At 46.5% G+C, this 15174-nt stretch overlaps 1 protein-coding gene across 1 annotated transcript in view; it reads left to right on the top strand.

Moving 5' to 3' along the window:
* The window catches only part of LOC104467315 (microtubule-associated serine/threonine-protein kinase 2-like), a 98274-nt gene extending 90868 nt beyond the window's left edge, over positions 1 to 7406 (top strand). The window contains exons 24-28 of the mRNA XM_010081049.1: positions 1174 to 1400; positions 2912 to 3034; positions 4088 to 4224; positions 4451 to 4638; positions 5332 to 7406. Coding sequence (XP_010079351.1) covers positions 1174 to 1400; positions 2912 to 3034; positions 4088 to 4224; positions 4451 to 4638; positions 5332 to 7406 — 2750 coding nt within the window. The remainder of the gene's footprint in view (positions 1 to 1173; positions 1401 to 2911; positions 3035 to 4087; positions 4225 to 4450; positions 4639 to 5331) is intronic.
* The last annotated feature ends 7768 nt before the right edge of the window (positions 7407 to 15174 follow it).

The raw sequence follows: 15174 nt of genomic DNA, 5'->3' as shown, positions 1-15174 counted from the left end.
GAGGCTCTCCCCAGAACTTTGTCCCTCTTCCCAGAGGATAAGTCCATGCTGTATTTCCAGGGCTGTACCTGTCCCTGCCTAGATGGGAGCAGGAAACTGCGGCTGGGCCACGAGTGCCAACCCAGCAGAACCGGCTTGCAGAGCAATGCCTGCCTGCCCCTCGCGGCCAGGCAGCTGGAGGCAGGTATGCAGCTGCTGCTTGGCACCATCGTGGTGATGCACATTTTATTTCTTGTGGTTTGGGCATTGGTTACTTTTCAAAGTACAAACTTCCTGGTGAAAATCTCTAAAATGTGTATGTAATCACCCAGCAAAGGTTCTTCCAGAGCTGCTCTCATCTGCCAGGTAAATACAAGGTGGGCAATTCAGCAGGTGTTTCGTAATGGATTAGGGGTTACCTTTTACGGCTGCATTTAGTATTCCTGCTCTTTGGGTCTATTTTGTTGCTGTTGACCAGCTTCACTTTAAAATTAGAGTTCTGTATTTGCTTTGTATTTTAAAAAATATGGATGTTATCCCACTAGCAAGCAGAGTCAGATAGTTTAGCCAATAGCCCAGCCCTCTCTAAAATATTCCCAGCCCACTCTAAAATACACTTGTGATGTTGTTTTTCAGTAGCAAAGTCCCTGCAGTAGCTATTTTTTTTAGGGTTAAATATTTTTGCCCCTGTGAATTTAAAACACTACCAGAACTACCTAGACGTGGTGGTTGTCTGATTGCCTACTGATTTTTTTGTTTTAATACTAACTAATTTTGATTTATCTCAGCACCAACATGTAACTTGCACCAAGATCTAGAAGCTATCTGATCTTTTGGAGGGGGATAATATATCATAACCCTGAAATGGGATGTTCCAGGATTGTGCCTAGAGCAAATGTTTATGATGGGTTGTAAATCCCTGAAAGAGGAGAAGCAAACACTGTGACCCAACCATAATTCTAGGCAAGCGGTGCTGCTATATTATACCTCCAAATGTGCTTTGTGGAAATTCTGCTGATTTTTTGTATTTTGAAACACAAATTAGTTGAAGCTGCAGGCAAACCTGGCTCTGGTGAATACCACCAGCTTTAAGAATATTGGGGGAGATGGTTTCCTAGCTCTTCTCTAACAAGAATTTTCTCTTTTGGAGGCCTGGTTTCCTAATTTTTGCCCACCTTTGTGTCATCACTGTAGATCACCACACGTGTTCTCCATTGGCCAGTCCAATGTCACCTCATTCTCTATCCTCCAACCCATCTTCGAGGGACTCCTCACCCAGCCGCGACTTTTCTCCTGCTATCGCAAACCTGAAACCACCAATCATCATCCATCGGGCTGGAAAGAAATACGGTTTCACTCTCCGTGCCATTCGCGTCTATATGGGTGACAGTGATATCTACACTGTGCATCACATGGTCTGGGTATGTCTCTGCTTTTCTAAAAAGAGTACCCTTGGGGCCAGAAATGCATTGAGCCAGAGTTGGGGGATTTAGCTACATAAATTGTATTTTGCCACCATTTTATCTCACTCCTTGTTTGGACCTAAAGTTACCTTTTTGGGGTGAGGGAAACCCTTTAAAAATAAGTAAATTAATAACAGCACTTTGTGTTTTACCTGTAGCAGTTTTCAAGCCCATCACAGAACCACAGCAACCTTTCTTTCCTTCTTTCCTCCCTGGTTACATGAATCCACTTTCTTTCACCCGTAGCACATACTTTAAAGCATGTTTCTGTGTACATACCCTCTTTCTCTTTATTGGGGTTGTTGCATGAGGGACATTTGTAGCTAATTTGTTCAGACCCATGTTAGTGATTATAGCCTGCTTCTGATCAGTTCAGTCTGCTGGGGTTTTCCAAGCAGTTGCTTGGAATTGATTACAAGTCTTAAAGCATCACTGCTGCTATGCCGATTGCCTAGGGATTTAGCTCTTGGCTTAGTCGTGTGCTATGCTAAAAGGTCTGGTTTCTATGTCCCTATCTCTTCCTTCCTGTTACTTCTGGTACTTGATCTCTGTGTCCCTTTCTTGTTAATGTATATGACTTCTAGGAATGATCTGTTCCCCGAAGCAGTGTTGTTTGAATTGTGTAGTTAGAGAGAATGCAGTCAGAGTCAAGGTGGTTCATCCTTTGCCTTGTGTCTCTGTGTTCATTAGGCAATTTGGGCTTCATGTGCTTTGGTCGTCATTTAACACACATTCTTACCTAGAAAAATAATCTGAAGCTGCATTTTTCACTTGCCTCTCTCTGCTTTCCTTGAAAAATGCTGCGTTTACCAAGATGCTCTAGTCTTTGGAGGCTAGAGGGAGAGTTGCAGTATTCCCAAGCATATCTGTGTCCTCACTGTAAGGAGGCTTACCTTTCTGAACAGTGATGGGGAAAGGCATTGTGTTCCTGGGGGAAAAGATCCAATGTTGGATAGGTTAATGAAGGATGGAGAGTGGAAAAAGAAACTCTGTTTGGGACGCGATGCAATATAGGCACCCTAAACACATGGCGCAGAGTCTTATTTAAAAGACTGACAGCCTTCGTGGATTCCAGTGTGTACATGGAAGGATGCTGGATTTGGGATGGCAAAGAAATTGAAAAAGATGGAAAGCTTGTCTGGAAATGAAGAGTATCTAGTTAACATTCCTGAGTGCTGAAAATTTTTGGAAGTGTGTTAAGCCTTTTGCTTTGGGAGGAGCCAGTCTCTCGCTTAACCACCTGGCTGGCTGCCTTGGATCAGGAGAAGACTGGCAGGATGCTGGGGGAGGAGTGGAAGAGCACAGATTTTTGTGCTTGGTTGTGCCAGTCAGTGGTTTCCTTCACCCTTCTTTGAAGCAGCTGATGCTGGCTGCAGCAAGAGATGAGATGGATGGGCTCTGAGTCTGATCTGGCCAGCGAATCCTGCACATTCCTCTTCTCAAATCAGTCATCCCCTTCTCGTTGCCAGCACGTGGAGGAAGGTGGCCCAGCAAACGAAGCAGGTCTGCGTGAAGGAGATCTGATAACCCATGTCAACGGGGAGCCGGTCCACGGACTGGTGCACACAGAAGTGGTGGAGCTGATTCTGAAGGTAGGGACTCGGCACTGTTGGATTTTGGAAAATAGGTAATATGCAAAATAGGAGACAGCTTGTTTAAAATGCCGTAGGTATCTTAATTGGTGTTGTCTGAAATACAAGTATGTACACAGCACCTGGCCTTTGTTTTGTGAAAACTCATTGCTGTAGCTTGATCCCTAAATATCCAAAATTGTCTGTGTGTAATTTAAGCTGAACTCATATATTTTGTGTAAGAAGTAAGGACCTATCAGATACATTTTTTATCAGCAGTAGAGACAAAGGTTAATAACATTTAAGTATACCTTTCTTCAAACATCACTTTAAGAAACAAATACCTTAAAATTTTTCCAAATTACTTTTATTTTTTGCCTTTAGGCTGTGCTAATGTTATTAGCTCTTAATACTGCTTTCTCAAGGATTATTCCTAGTGGTATTTAAAAGCAGCTTTGTAATGGTTGGTCTTAAAATTATCCAGTTAAATGACTTGTGTTTTGATACCTTCTCTGAGCTGAATCCATTTATGGAAATAAAACCCAAAGTTTTGGACCATTTCAGGAGACAGAAGTCTTTGGGATTGCAAATAAAGGAGCACTCAAGATTTCTTTTTTTTTTTTTTTTTTTTAAGATGGCTGAGACAAGCCATACTCTGTTGCAGATTCATCATGATAGATGCCTGATATGCTCACATCTGCCAGCAGTCAGAGCACTGGGAATAGGATTGGTGACAGAATATCACTTTGTTCAAGTTTCCAAGTATTACAAGTATTAAATTGAGGCAGCTGGGATCTCAATGGGAGAGGTCAGATGCTGTGTTCTCCCTGCTCTGGGAAGCTTTACCTATCAGCTGGGGTCTGAGCTAATAATTTCTGAAAGCCTGACTAAAGAGGGCTCTCTCTCAGCAATTCCTTAATAAATGATAAGTGGAAATGCAAAGGGGGAAATGGAGTTTGACAAAGGATTACGAAATGGCAGGCAGCAATAAACTAGCCGCCTAACTGCCTAGCCTGCAAATCTGCTTCAAATAGCCTCATTTTAAGCAATGCCTCTGTGTCTTGTTTCTGACAGAGTGGAAATAAAGTGTCCATCTCCACCACACCATTTGAGAACACGTCCATAAAAGTTGGTCCAGCTCGAAAGGCCAGCTACAAATCCAAGATGGCTCGTAGGAACAAGAAGAGCAAAACGAAGGATGGTCAGGAGAGGTTCGTTTTGATGTTTCTCTGTGAAAATTAAATGGTAACCAAGATAATGTAAGAGAAATCTTGTGAAAGCAATTTGTAGATAATGTATATCAGCAGGTATGTCCTTTAGTTCTTCTTTTCTTTTTGTTTTCTTTCTTTTAACTGTACCATAAAATTGGCTGAAATATGCCAATAAAGGTAAATAAATCATTTGGGCTTGTAAACAATTTTGAATGCTCTTCCACAGTAAGAAGAAGAGTTCTTTGTTGAGGAAGATCACTAAACAAGCATCACTACTTCATACGAGCCGGAGTTTATCTTCACTAAACCGCTCTCTGTCTTCTGGAGAAAGTGTGCCTGGCTCTCCGACTCACAACCTGTCTCCTCGGTCACCAACGCAGAGTTACAGATCCACTCCTGAGTCTGTACACTCAGGTAAGAAAAGAAACAAAAGAAAAAAACCACAAAAATCTACACAGACAGGAAAAACTTGGCAAAGATTTTTTGCTTATTGATTAATTTTTAAGCAAAGTACACAGCAGCAGGTAGTAGATCTGTTTGTGAAGAAAAATGACAGCGGTGATGTCAGTTACCTTAAGGATGGATGTATTCTCATTCATTGATTAATTTAAAAATGAAAATCCATACATCCTTTTAAGAATGCATTTGCTGTACTATGGCATCCTTTCACTTTGATGCAAATGTGTATTGTAAGCTGCAGTGTTTTTGTAGCAGTTTGACACATTTTCTATATTAGTTCAGAGAAAAGGAATCAAAACAATGTGGCAAAGTCATATTTGAAAATTGAATGAGCTGATGGAATAAAGAGATTTGCATCCTAAGAATAACAATGAAATATGGTTTATCTGCTTGGAGATTTTTTTCAGAAAAAAACATTCTGATAGCAGAATGTTTCTTACTATAATCTGGTGTTGTGTGACAATGATGTGAATTTTCAGTCAGAAGCCATTCAATATTACCTTGTAACGTTACTGCAGTGCTTTGTCATAATATGACATTTTGTCTTGTCTTTGCATGTCTTATTTTCAATAACTTTTTTTAATGGTCAAATATATATTAATCATCCTAGTCTTTTTTTTTTCTTTTTTATTTCTCCCCTCTTTTAAGTTGGTGGCAATTCTTCCCAGAGCAGCTCTCCCAGTTCCAGTGTTCCCAATTCTCCAGCCAGCTCTGGACACATCCGACCCAGCTCTTTGCATGGACTAGCACCAAAGCTTCAAAGGCAGTACAGATCTCCAAGGCGTAAATCTGCGGGAAACATCCCTCTGTCACCACTAGCTCACACTCCGTCCCCAACCCCACAGTCCACCTCACCGCAGCGCTCCCCGTCTCCTTTACCAGGACACTCAATTGGCAGCTCCAGTATTATTCAGTCTTTCCCAGTAAAACTACACTCCTCTCCACCGCTGGTGAGACAAATTTCTCGACCCAAAAGTGCTGAGCCCCCTCGGTCTCCTTTGCTAAAGAGAGTGCAGTCGGCCGAGAAACTGGCTGCCTCGCTGTCCTCTTCTGAGAAGAAGCTGGCTTCCTCGCGTAAGCACAGCTTGGATATCTCTCACTCTGAATTTAAGAAGGAGATGCTACAGAGGGATCCTAGTCTGCAGAGCTTACAAGAATCTGCGAATGAAACATCAGGTGGCAAACTTGGGCTAGCGGAAAAAGGGATGTTGCAGAAGCCGGGTTCACGGAAGCTGGGTGCCATTCGACAGGACAGGGTGGAGAGGAGGGAGTCTCTGCAAAAGCAAGAGGCTATCCGAGAAGTGGATTCTTCTGAAGATGAAACGGATGATGGTTCAGAAGATAGTCAGGATGGGAGGAGACTGGACAAGCCTCCTGACAGTGGAGACCAAGGCTCAGATTCTTTTAATGAGGATAAGTTTTCATCTAAATTGGAAAGCAAGGATAGCATTGAAGATGATGCCTTTCTACCTGAAGATCCAAAAGGTACAGAAGGTTTGCAGAAGGGAAATAATGAACAAGCCAAGCCTGTTTCAGAGCCACTCCAAATCAGTGTGCACACTTCCCCATCAGAAGTCCTTCTGAAAACTTCTCCAGAAAAAATAGCTAATTCAGAAAAGCCATTCCTAAGATCAGAAGGAACTGCAAAGGAGCATAAATTGCCAGAAGACAAAACTTTTGAGTGCTTTGGTCCAAAAGACAAATCTGCTGAAGCAATCAAAGACCCAGGGGGAACTACAATTACTCAAAAACCAATAGATCGCACAGGACATATACAGTGCCCGACTATCAAACTCATGGAACTTGAGCAAGGTGACTCCTCAGGGGCCTCGTGTGGTAAGCTTGACCTGAAAGACCCTCTGCTAACAGAAACCAGTCGGAAAAAGCAGGATTCCAAACCTCTGCTGGCACTTCCTTCGTGGTGCACGGCAAGCGTGAGCACTCCTCTCTCAGTAAGCGCCGTGGATCGCAGTGAGAAGGATCCCAAGGAGACGCTTCAGCCTGCAGAACAACACATCACCTCATTTCTGTCTCCTGGAAGCATGAGCAAAATGTCCCCAAAAAGTCCTAGTGCTGAAAAGCAACCCAGCTCGTCCCAGGCAGAGAGTGCTTCAGCTGCCAGCAAACCGAGCCCAGCAGGTCCGGTGTCCTCCTCGCTCCTCGTACCCAGCGCTATCGAAAGAGCTCTCTCCGTGTCTCAGTTAGTGCCGCTGGCTCAGAGCGTGTTAGGCCCTTTGAAGCTCAGTATGTCTGGTTCTGGAGAGGTGGAAAAGAAAAAGGATTTCCCCCATTTGGCTGCCTCTTGTAAAGAAGAGAGAGATTCGAAACAAAGAAGGCAGGAAACTTCCCAAGCAGGAGCATGGCAAGAGAAAGCCAAACTCTCTGGCACAGACGGTCTGATGACAAGGAGCGGATCCTGCGCAGAGTCACTAAACTCAGCAAAGCCCTGGGAGCCAACGTGTCCTGTGGTGGCAAAAAAGGAGGCAACTTTTTGCAGTGCTAAAGGGTCTGAAGTGTTGGGAGGTAGCTGCAAAATCGCTCCATCGAAAGAACTGTCTGAGCCTCTTGGACAAGCAGCCCTGAGAGCCTCTCCTCTGCCAGATGGCAGCACGAGGCCCTGTAAAGAAGGGACTCTGGTACCAGAAAAAAGCAAAGAGGTTGGAAGTCAGTTAAAAACACAAGACTTTCCCCTGTCACATGATGGTGCTGTAAAGAAAACATAGCAGCATCCCTGGTACACGTGGACTGGAGCATTCTACATTCAAAATAGAGACTGCATGTTTGAATTTTGTAATATACACTAATATAAAATAGAACTTGTGTACATCTATTTTTGGGAGGGTTTTTTTCATACTGTTTTTTGTTTTTTCATCCTTGCTATTCTATTTTTGTACACAGTAATGCTTGCTGTTTGAGGTCTCTTTAGAACAGGGTATCTTTAAAGCAGGGCTTAAGAAACAGTTTGTTGATTTTTTTTTTTTCTTTTTCCCTTCCAGACCTTTTATTTTGCCTGAGTTGAGGGCCTGTTGTGTTCTTCCCTCTAATCCTGCATTTATTTGAGATCCCAAAAATTCTGAGTACAAAGAAGGCAGCTTACTTTAAAATCTCTGCTTTTCAACCTTCTCTTGGAAATGCCATTGAAGTTCACAAATTTTGAGTATTTTCTCTGAATTGACAATCTGGTGTCCTTTGACAAGGAGAAGAAAATACTCTCTTGTCCACAAGTTATTCTGGATCTACGAACCTTCCTCAGTGCAAGTAGGACCTCTTTGTCACCACGTGCATTGACCATCCTGCACGCGTCCTTAGAAGGTACGGAGGCAAGGGACTTGGCCGGAGGGGGTCGGACAGAGAGAGATCCCTGTCTTCTTTTACGAAGTAAAAGTATTTTTCAATGGAATTACCAGAAAGACAAATCTCCAATCCGTAAGCTATCGGGGGGATTGTTTTTACTTATCCTTTAAGGGACACATGGCAATTTTTCCCTCTGTTTTTAAAATTTTAATGATGTTTTATCTTTCATTCTCTGGCTTCAATTCATAACTTGCCCTGCCTCAGAATAAATGACCCCAAGAAAGGGGTGCCTTGTAGGTTGATTTTAAAGTAGAGAAATTTGTAGTGGCGTGTTCTCCAGTATGTCTCGGGCAAAGTTATCTCAATGATAAATGACCTTTGGAGACTTTTCCTTCTCTTGGTGAGTCTAAATAGGTAGGGATTTTAAGGTGTTCCTAACATTTCTGAATTGGGGCTTGGGAAACTCACTGAGTTTTCTCAATCTGCCCATTTTAAAATAAAAAAAAAAAACACAAACTATGAAGAGTTCTGACGAGTTCTGTGGTCAAGCTGCAAGCAGACTTCAAAACACATGTGATATTTTAAGATTTCAGCTTTGATAGCTAGATCATTTCCACTGCTGAGGTCACTTCCCATTAAAAAAGTTACTCTTTGCTCTTAGGTTTAGACATTGCTTTGCTTTAAGTGTGACTGACTCTGGATAACAGTGCTCTTTGCTGAGGATTAGATCAATAATAATGCACCATTAAATGTGTCGAGTGGTGATACCTATAGCACTGTAAGCCATTTCTTCATCCAATTAAAGGTTCCTCTCAGTGAACACTCCCATCATTTGTCCCAGATTGTGCTCAGCTTTTATTCTAGTCTTGTCTGAGTGTATCTCCCTGCGGATCACCCGCAAGGTCTAGTATCCTGCTCACTGGCTTACTCTGTTAGAAGCAGAATGACTGTGCAACAGTATTTCAAGCTAAAACCTGTCCTTGTTGGTCTGATTTCATTACACCACCGCCTTCTTCATTGTCTTGGCCTTTTCCAGACTTGAAGTTTTGATTTGCTTCCCCTAAATGCAGATATTTTTTATATAGGAATATATTTTCTCCATCCCTTTTAACTTGATTTCAGCTCAACCCACAAATTACAAAAATCTCTGGAATCTTGCCCTGCTTCTTTCTGCATAACCGTTGTTTCTCCCCCCATTTATACTTGATTTTGGCTGCTTGGATGTAATTTCTGGACCAAGTTTTGGTTTGGTTTGAGCTTTTTTTGTAACACATCTAAATGAGTGTGTACTCTGTGTGTCTGTGTGGACATGTATGGTGTTGTTAATACACTAACCAAAGCCTCAACGCTCCTGGATAACACCTTATATAAATCTTGCTGTGACGGTATTGAGAGCAGAGCCTGCTGTGCTGTCTCGTTGCTCTTTTTCCTGGAATCCATAGGCTACTCGTATGCACTTGGTTTGCAATTATCAACCGCAATATTTCCACTGCCTTGCAGGGTCCTGGGTATCTCCAGCCATTCAAAGCACTCTTGTTGATGAGCATCATTCTCTGCTGATTTGGAGCAATAGCAAGTAAGGAATGGACTTGGCAGGATCTGGTTCTTGAGCTGGCTGGTTTTCTCCCCAGTGGGTTGATCTACTGAAAAATTGCTGAGAAACAAGGTCTGATGGGCAGTACAGTATATGAAAAAATGGACAGGAGCAGTGAAAAATTGATCCAGCAGCCTGAGTCTGTGGTAATTACAAAGACAAGCCTCAAGCTTATCTCCTGAGAGCACCTAACCTTGGCGAGATGGAAGTCTCTATCAATTAAGCCGTGAGCCCAGAGTTGTGTGAGGTTGTGGTCCAATGTGGCAGGTCCCCGTTTCCTTCTCCTTGTGGTGACACAGCTCCTCCTGCCAGCGTGCGCCTGGGGCATCCACAAAGGGCTCTGCATTTCAAAAACTTCAGGAGAAAACCAACCTCTCTCTTTCTTAGGAGAGAGAGGACTTTGTCACCTGGCTTATCCCAGGCAGGCTGGCATGGGACCCTCTGACGGTACCAGCTGCGTTACCCGCTGCCTGCCTCCCTTTGCAGCCGGTGGTTCCAGTGCAGAATTGCGGAGTTATCCTATCTTATAAAAAGAGGAGTGAAAAACCTTGCTATGTCACAGCTTTTGCTGCTTTTGCCTGAATTGGCCAAAGAGGAGGTGAGGTATGTGTTTAGTCACCTCTTTTGTAGCTATGGTACAGAATGTGATCAGTGCAATTTTAAAAACCCTGTATTTTCAGAAGCCAAAGCCAAACAGCATTACCGGGAAAGCATCCTAGTGAAGCCCCTGGTCAATCCTGCAGTTTCCCTCAGTGTGCCAGGTGCCCCGTCATCCCCGGTCCACCTTCTGTCAAATTGACATGGTGCACCTTAGCAAAAAGTTAGGGCAGAAAAACTTTTTCTATTTAATTGTGACAATAAACCTGGTAGATAGACCAAGACTTATTCCTTGCTCTGCTAAGAATTGCTTAAATACCAGATCAGCTTGCAAAATGTGTCAGGGAAGAATGAGATGTTGGAAAAACTGAGTGAAGAGCGAGAGTGTGTTCCCCAGCGCAAGACTGGACCCGCAGTACCCAAGGAAAGCATTCAGCAAGCCGAGAACTCAGCCTCCATAGATAAATCTGAGTCAGACAGGCAGGAGGTTGAAGTTGCGTGCGTGTGGCGTGCGTTTGGTGAATGAGCCTTGCATATAACCATCCAAATACACTGCTTTCCTGCTTTGTTTTCCCTGTTTCCTTCTGTCAGCTTGGGTGTGTCTCCTGCTCCTCATCCATTTTGGGATGATGGCATCAAAGCTGGTTCCAGCCTCTGCTGCTCCTCTGCTCCTGCATCCAGCCGGCGCGTTCCTGCCCCGCGCCTCATTTCAGTGTTATTTTTCCCTTTGTCTCTTACTGTTGCAAACTAAGAGAAATGGATGATATTTATTGTAAATAGTAGACTTTAGCATTGTAACGGCCACTCCTGGGTCCGAATGTCAGAGGCCTTTTGGCTGCTAATACACTAAAGAGCGCTTGCCGGGGAAGGGGTAGGAGTGACCGGAGGTTTTGGTTGCCACGCTGGCATTAAGGTGTGATTTGGAGTATTTTAAATTTTTTTTAATTTTTTTTTTCTTCTGAAGAGGGGAGGATAAAGTCTTTCTCTGGTTTTCTCTTGCTGGATGTGAAGGATAATTCTGTACTTCTAGTAGAAGATTTGACAGAAGTGTGTGTTTACGTTGTGTTCGATTACCATATCCAGGTGGCTGGGAGAGCACCTCCTGCTCTGGGCTCCGCCAAGCCGTGTCACTCAGCACTTAGCTAGATAAGAGAAAGTGTGGAATTTCTGTGTTTTTAGAAACTTGAACAATTGCCACATAATAGCGGTGCAATAATTTTTATTCATGTTGTACCTGCATGTCGATGTTCAAATCCTCCTCCAAAATAAATACCTTTTTTTTTTTTTTTTTTTTACAGAAATTCAGACTCATGTGTGTTTCTTGCTCGTTCTCCCCTTGTTCTCCCGCAGCGCCGGGGGTGGCTGTGCTGTCAGCTCAGCCGGCTGCTTGGCGGGGCAGAAAATAGCCTGCAGAGTGTCTGGGTATCGGAGGTATCAGAGTAAATCTGCCAGGCTATTTGGGATTTTCTGCTCCACAGGCCTGATGTATGGATAAGCCAAAGCTTTCCTCTCTGAAACTCAAGCCCAGAATTTACCATCCTCCACCAAAAGTCCATTAAGTATCTAGTGTCCTGTGTCCCAGTATCTAGTGTCCTGTGTCCCTGCTAGTGCAGGGTCCCTAAGGGGACTACCCATTTTTACCCCCCCCCGACTAAGGGGGTAAAAGTGTATCAGACAGGAAACTTAACTGAGCAACAGGAGAAAACAGGAGGACAAGGAGGGATGGGACTGGCCACCAGCAAACACAGCAGCTGCTGGGTGTGGGAATTACGTGCACAATCAAATCCAAAGGGCAGTGGCTGCCAGCGGCACAGGTATGGTGTTGGTTTGGATGAGCCGAATGGCATGAGGCAGGAGGAGCTGTGTCACCCCTTTGTGCACCCAGTTATTGAGGCTCTCTTGGTAACATACCACCCAAAACCTTTCCAAAACCAGCCCTTTGCTTTTACCGTCTGCAGGTGTGCGCTCGCCATGTGGAAAGCTTCAAAGGCTTGTTCCTGTCCTGGGAAATAAGGAGCTGGGGAGACACTCGTGTCTGGGGGGTTGGATGGAGCCTTGTTCACTGCTGCTGAGGATGCTCAAAATATCCCGTCTCTGTGCTCCAGAGAAGCTTCCAAGCAGAAGTCAGGGGCAAAGCACAGCTCCGGCCACGGGAGATTTGCAGTGCCTCTGCCGGCAGCCCCTCGCCGTGCTGCTGTTCGTCATCGCTGACGTCGGCTCATAAAAGAGCGATGCTCCTGCCCACGCGGCGAGGGACAGCGCGGCTCAAAGGGACGGGAGCGCTGAGTGCACAGCGAAACGACACTATTACGTGTCCTGCAGCACTGAATGAAATGGCCTTTCTCTGCCCCGCAAGGCTCGCGGCTGCATGCAGGGACCTGGCACAGAGCAGGGTCTGGGCGTGCCCCACAGCCTGAGTCCAGAGCATCACCCTCCATCGACACGGGGAGCAAATGCTGGGGCAGGAGCATTGCCTTGGTCCTGATCCTTGGGGATGAGCAGAGATGTGGCCACAAGAGCTTTTCAAATTACGTCTTCAGGGGAGCATCCAGTTTTTCTCCTTTTTAAGACTAGCTAGAGTGTAATTAAAGTTTAAAGTCTGCAGCCTTCCTGTAGAGGTTTCCCCAGTCAGAAATAAATCGCTCCTGGTCCACAGCAGTTTATATTCTTCTGGAGGATTAAGCCACAATAAATAATGGCCGTCTTTCTTCTGAATGACGGCACGCATGTGGGCAACTCAGCGCCCTTTGGCACCCACTCCCTGACGCTGACATGGAGATTTGCCTCCTTCCCCCAGGATCAGGGGAACAAGCAAGACCCCAGGCAAAGTCCTGCTGCCAGCAGCTTGCCACAAATTTTGAAGGTGGGCATTGGGGGTAAAGCTGAAGCAATCTGCATGGATGCTCGCCTCCCCTGCTCCCTGCTGTTGGCAGCCTGCCCTGGATGGAAACTGCAGCTGGAATTGCTGTGTGTGGGGCACAGCAAGGAATGGGACACGAGAGGGACCATCTCACGTGCTGCCCCCCCCAGCTGTCACCTCCCATGCCCAGTGTGGAGCTGGGACATGCACTGAGTGTGTGGGGGGCTGAGATCTGGGGTGATGTGCAGACGTTTGTGGTCTCGCAGGGTTTAACCCTTACATCCCTCTCTCCTCTGCACAGCATCGTTCCCCCGACTGTGGGAGCCCTCGGGGCTGGCCCACAGCCACCCCTCTCTCCTGCCTCCATCACGTGCCGGGGGCTTTATATTTTAAACGCTGATTAGGGCTGACCTCATATTTCAGAGCTTACTTCATAGTCGCTAATGAGGGATTAGGAATGTTAAGCTAATTAACAATCAGCAAACGAGGGCTCAGTCAGTCTTCTCAGCCTGACATGCTGTCAAAGAACCAGTTACTCGATGATTATTGTAAACCCGCTCAAACGGGCCGGCTAATTCTGATGGGCAGCAGGGACCCGGGGCGAGCCGTGGCCGAGGCAATGGGAACCCCTGGCCCCAGCTGCTCTCCATAGGCTCGAGGGTTCAGGGCAGCTGCTCCTGGAGTCAAGGGATTTAAATAAATAAACTTTTTTTTTTTTCTAGATGATATTTGTGGAGTGATAGTCTGACCTGCTCAGGGAGAGGCTTTACCGGCTGGGCCACCTGAGGAGGAATTTGGCCACCCCTGGATGCTGCTGGGCTCCATGGTGGCCAGGAACCTCCTGGCAGGGTCGGGGCTTGGAGCTGGTGATGGGCCCTGGGGATGTGGGGATGTGTTAGTCCTTGTGCTTGGCTCACAGCAGGGGTGTGGCTGCATTTTGAGGTGCTGCCCTGTAACATCCCCCCCTCATCCAGGGCTGACCTGAGGGACAGGGCAGGGAGCAGACGAGAGGTGGGCCAGCAGAAATGCCGGCATCAGCCCGACGTGGCAGCCCTTCGGAGGGGCAGGGAGATGCTCACTTGCTGTCACCTCTTTATTTTGTGTTTGTCTGCCTTGCCCCAAAAACATCCTCCTGGGTGCGACCTCCCAGCTGCTGGAAAGCCTCTTCTCAGAGCAGCTCAGCTTTCTGCTGGTTTCAACCCAAAATCCAAAATATCAAATCCCAGAGCCCTTGTGGGAATGTAGCAAAGGGGGAAACAAATGGGACTGACAATGGGACTGACAGGTTGTGCTGGCCCAGGAGGGCACAAGGGCTGGGGGGTGTTGGGCTCTGCCCTAGCTGCTGTTTTCCTCCTTTCGGTGTATTTATAACCCAAGGAAGTGCAGCTCCACACCTGCTGATGGCTCATGGGGACAGGGGCTCAGCCACGTGCCAGGGACATGCAAGGGAACAAGGGACAGGCTGGGGACTGGTGCCATTGCTGCCAGGGCAGTGGCACTGGGAAGGGATGGGGCTCTGAGAATGGGGGAGCTACCTCCACCCTGCACGAGGAGTCTGGGTGATGCCAAAAAGGGGAAACCCTGGATGAGGGTCAGGATGGTGGCAGAGGCTCGTGGATGAATCTGGGGCAGGGACTGGGCAGGGATGCTCCTATTGCTCCCTGAAACTGGTTTTCCTGCCTTTCTGGGGGGGGGGGAAAGCTTCCCTGCCTTTAGCAGCTGCTAGGGAGGGAGGTTTCCTTCAGGGAGGTTTCCTTCCCGCAGGGGCTCAGCACTGGCCAGGGCATGGGCAATGGCCCCCCTCTGCCCCTCCAGCCCTTGCCAGGGACACCAGCCTAGGACGGATCTGTCCTGCCCCACAGCCGTGCCCTTCCCCATGTGCCACCCCAGCGTGGCAGCCTGGGAGCTAAAAATAAGTGAAGCGCGGGGGATAACCGGGTGCCTAAATATATCCTGTCTTTAATTAGCTCCAGGCGACTGCCCCGCAGTCACGTCCGACTCCTGCTAATCCCGCTGAGCCGTGCCCGCGTCAGAGGGCTCCCCTGGAGCCCCAGCCATGGAGCATCCTCGCTGCTGGCGGCTTATCCGCACCGGCCTTAACACGGGCCCGGCTTGGGGGTGGGCTGCCGGGGGCAGCCTGGTGGGG

The sequence above is a fragment of the Pterocles gutturalis genome, unplaced genomic scaffold (genome assembly GCF_000699245.1).
Source record: "Pterocles gutturalis isolate BGI_N339 unplaced genomic scaffold, ASM69924v1 scaffold4089, whole genome shotgun sequence".
Lineage (NCBI taxonomy): Eukaryota > Metazoa > Chordata > Aves > Pterocliformes > Pteroclidae > Pterocles > Pterocles gutturalis.
Note: the sequence above shows the minus strand (reverse complement) of the source record. Positions and strands in the feature narration are given on the sequence as shown.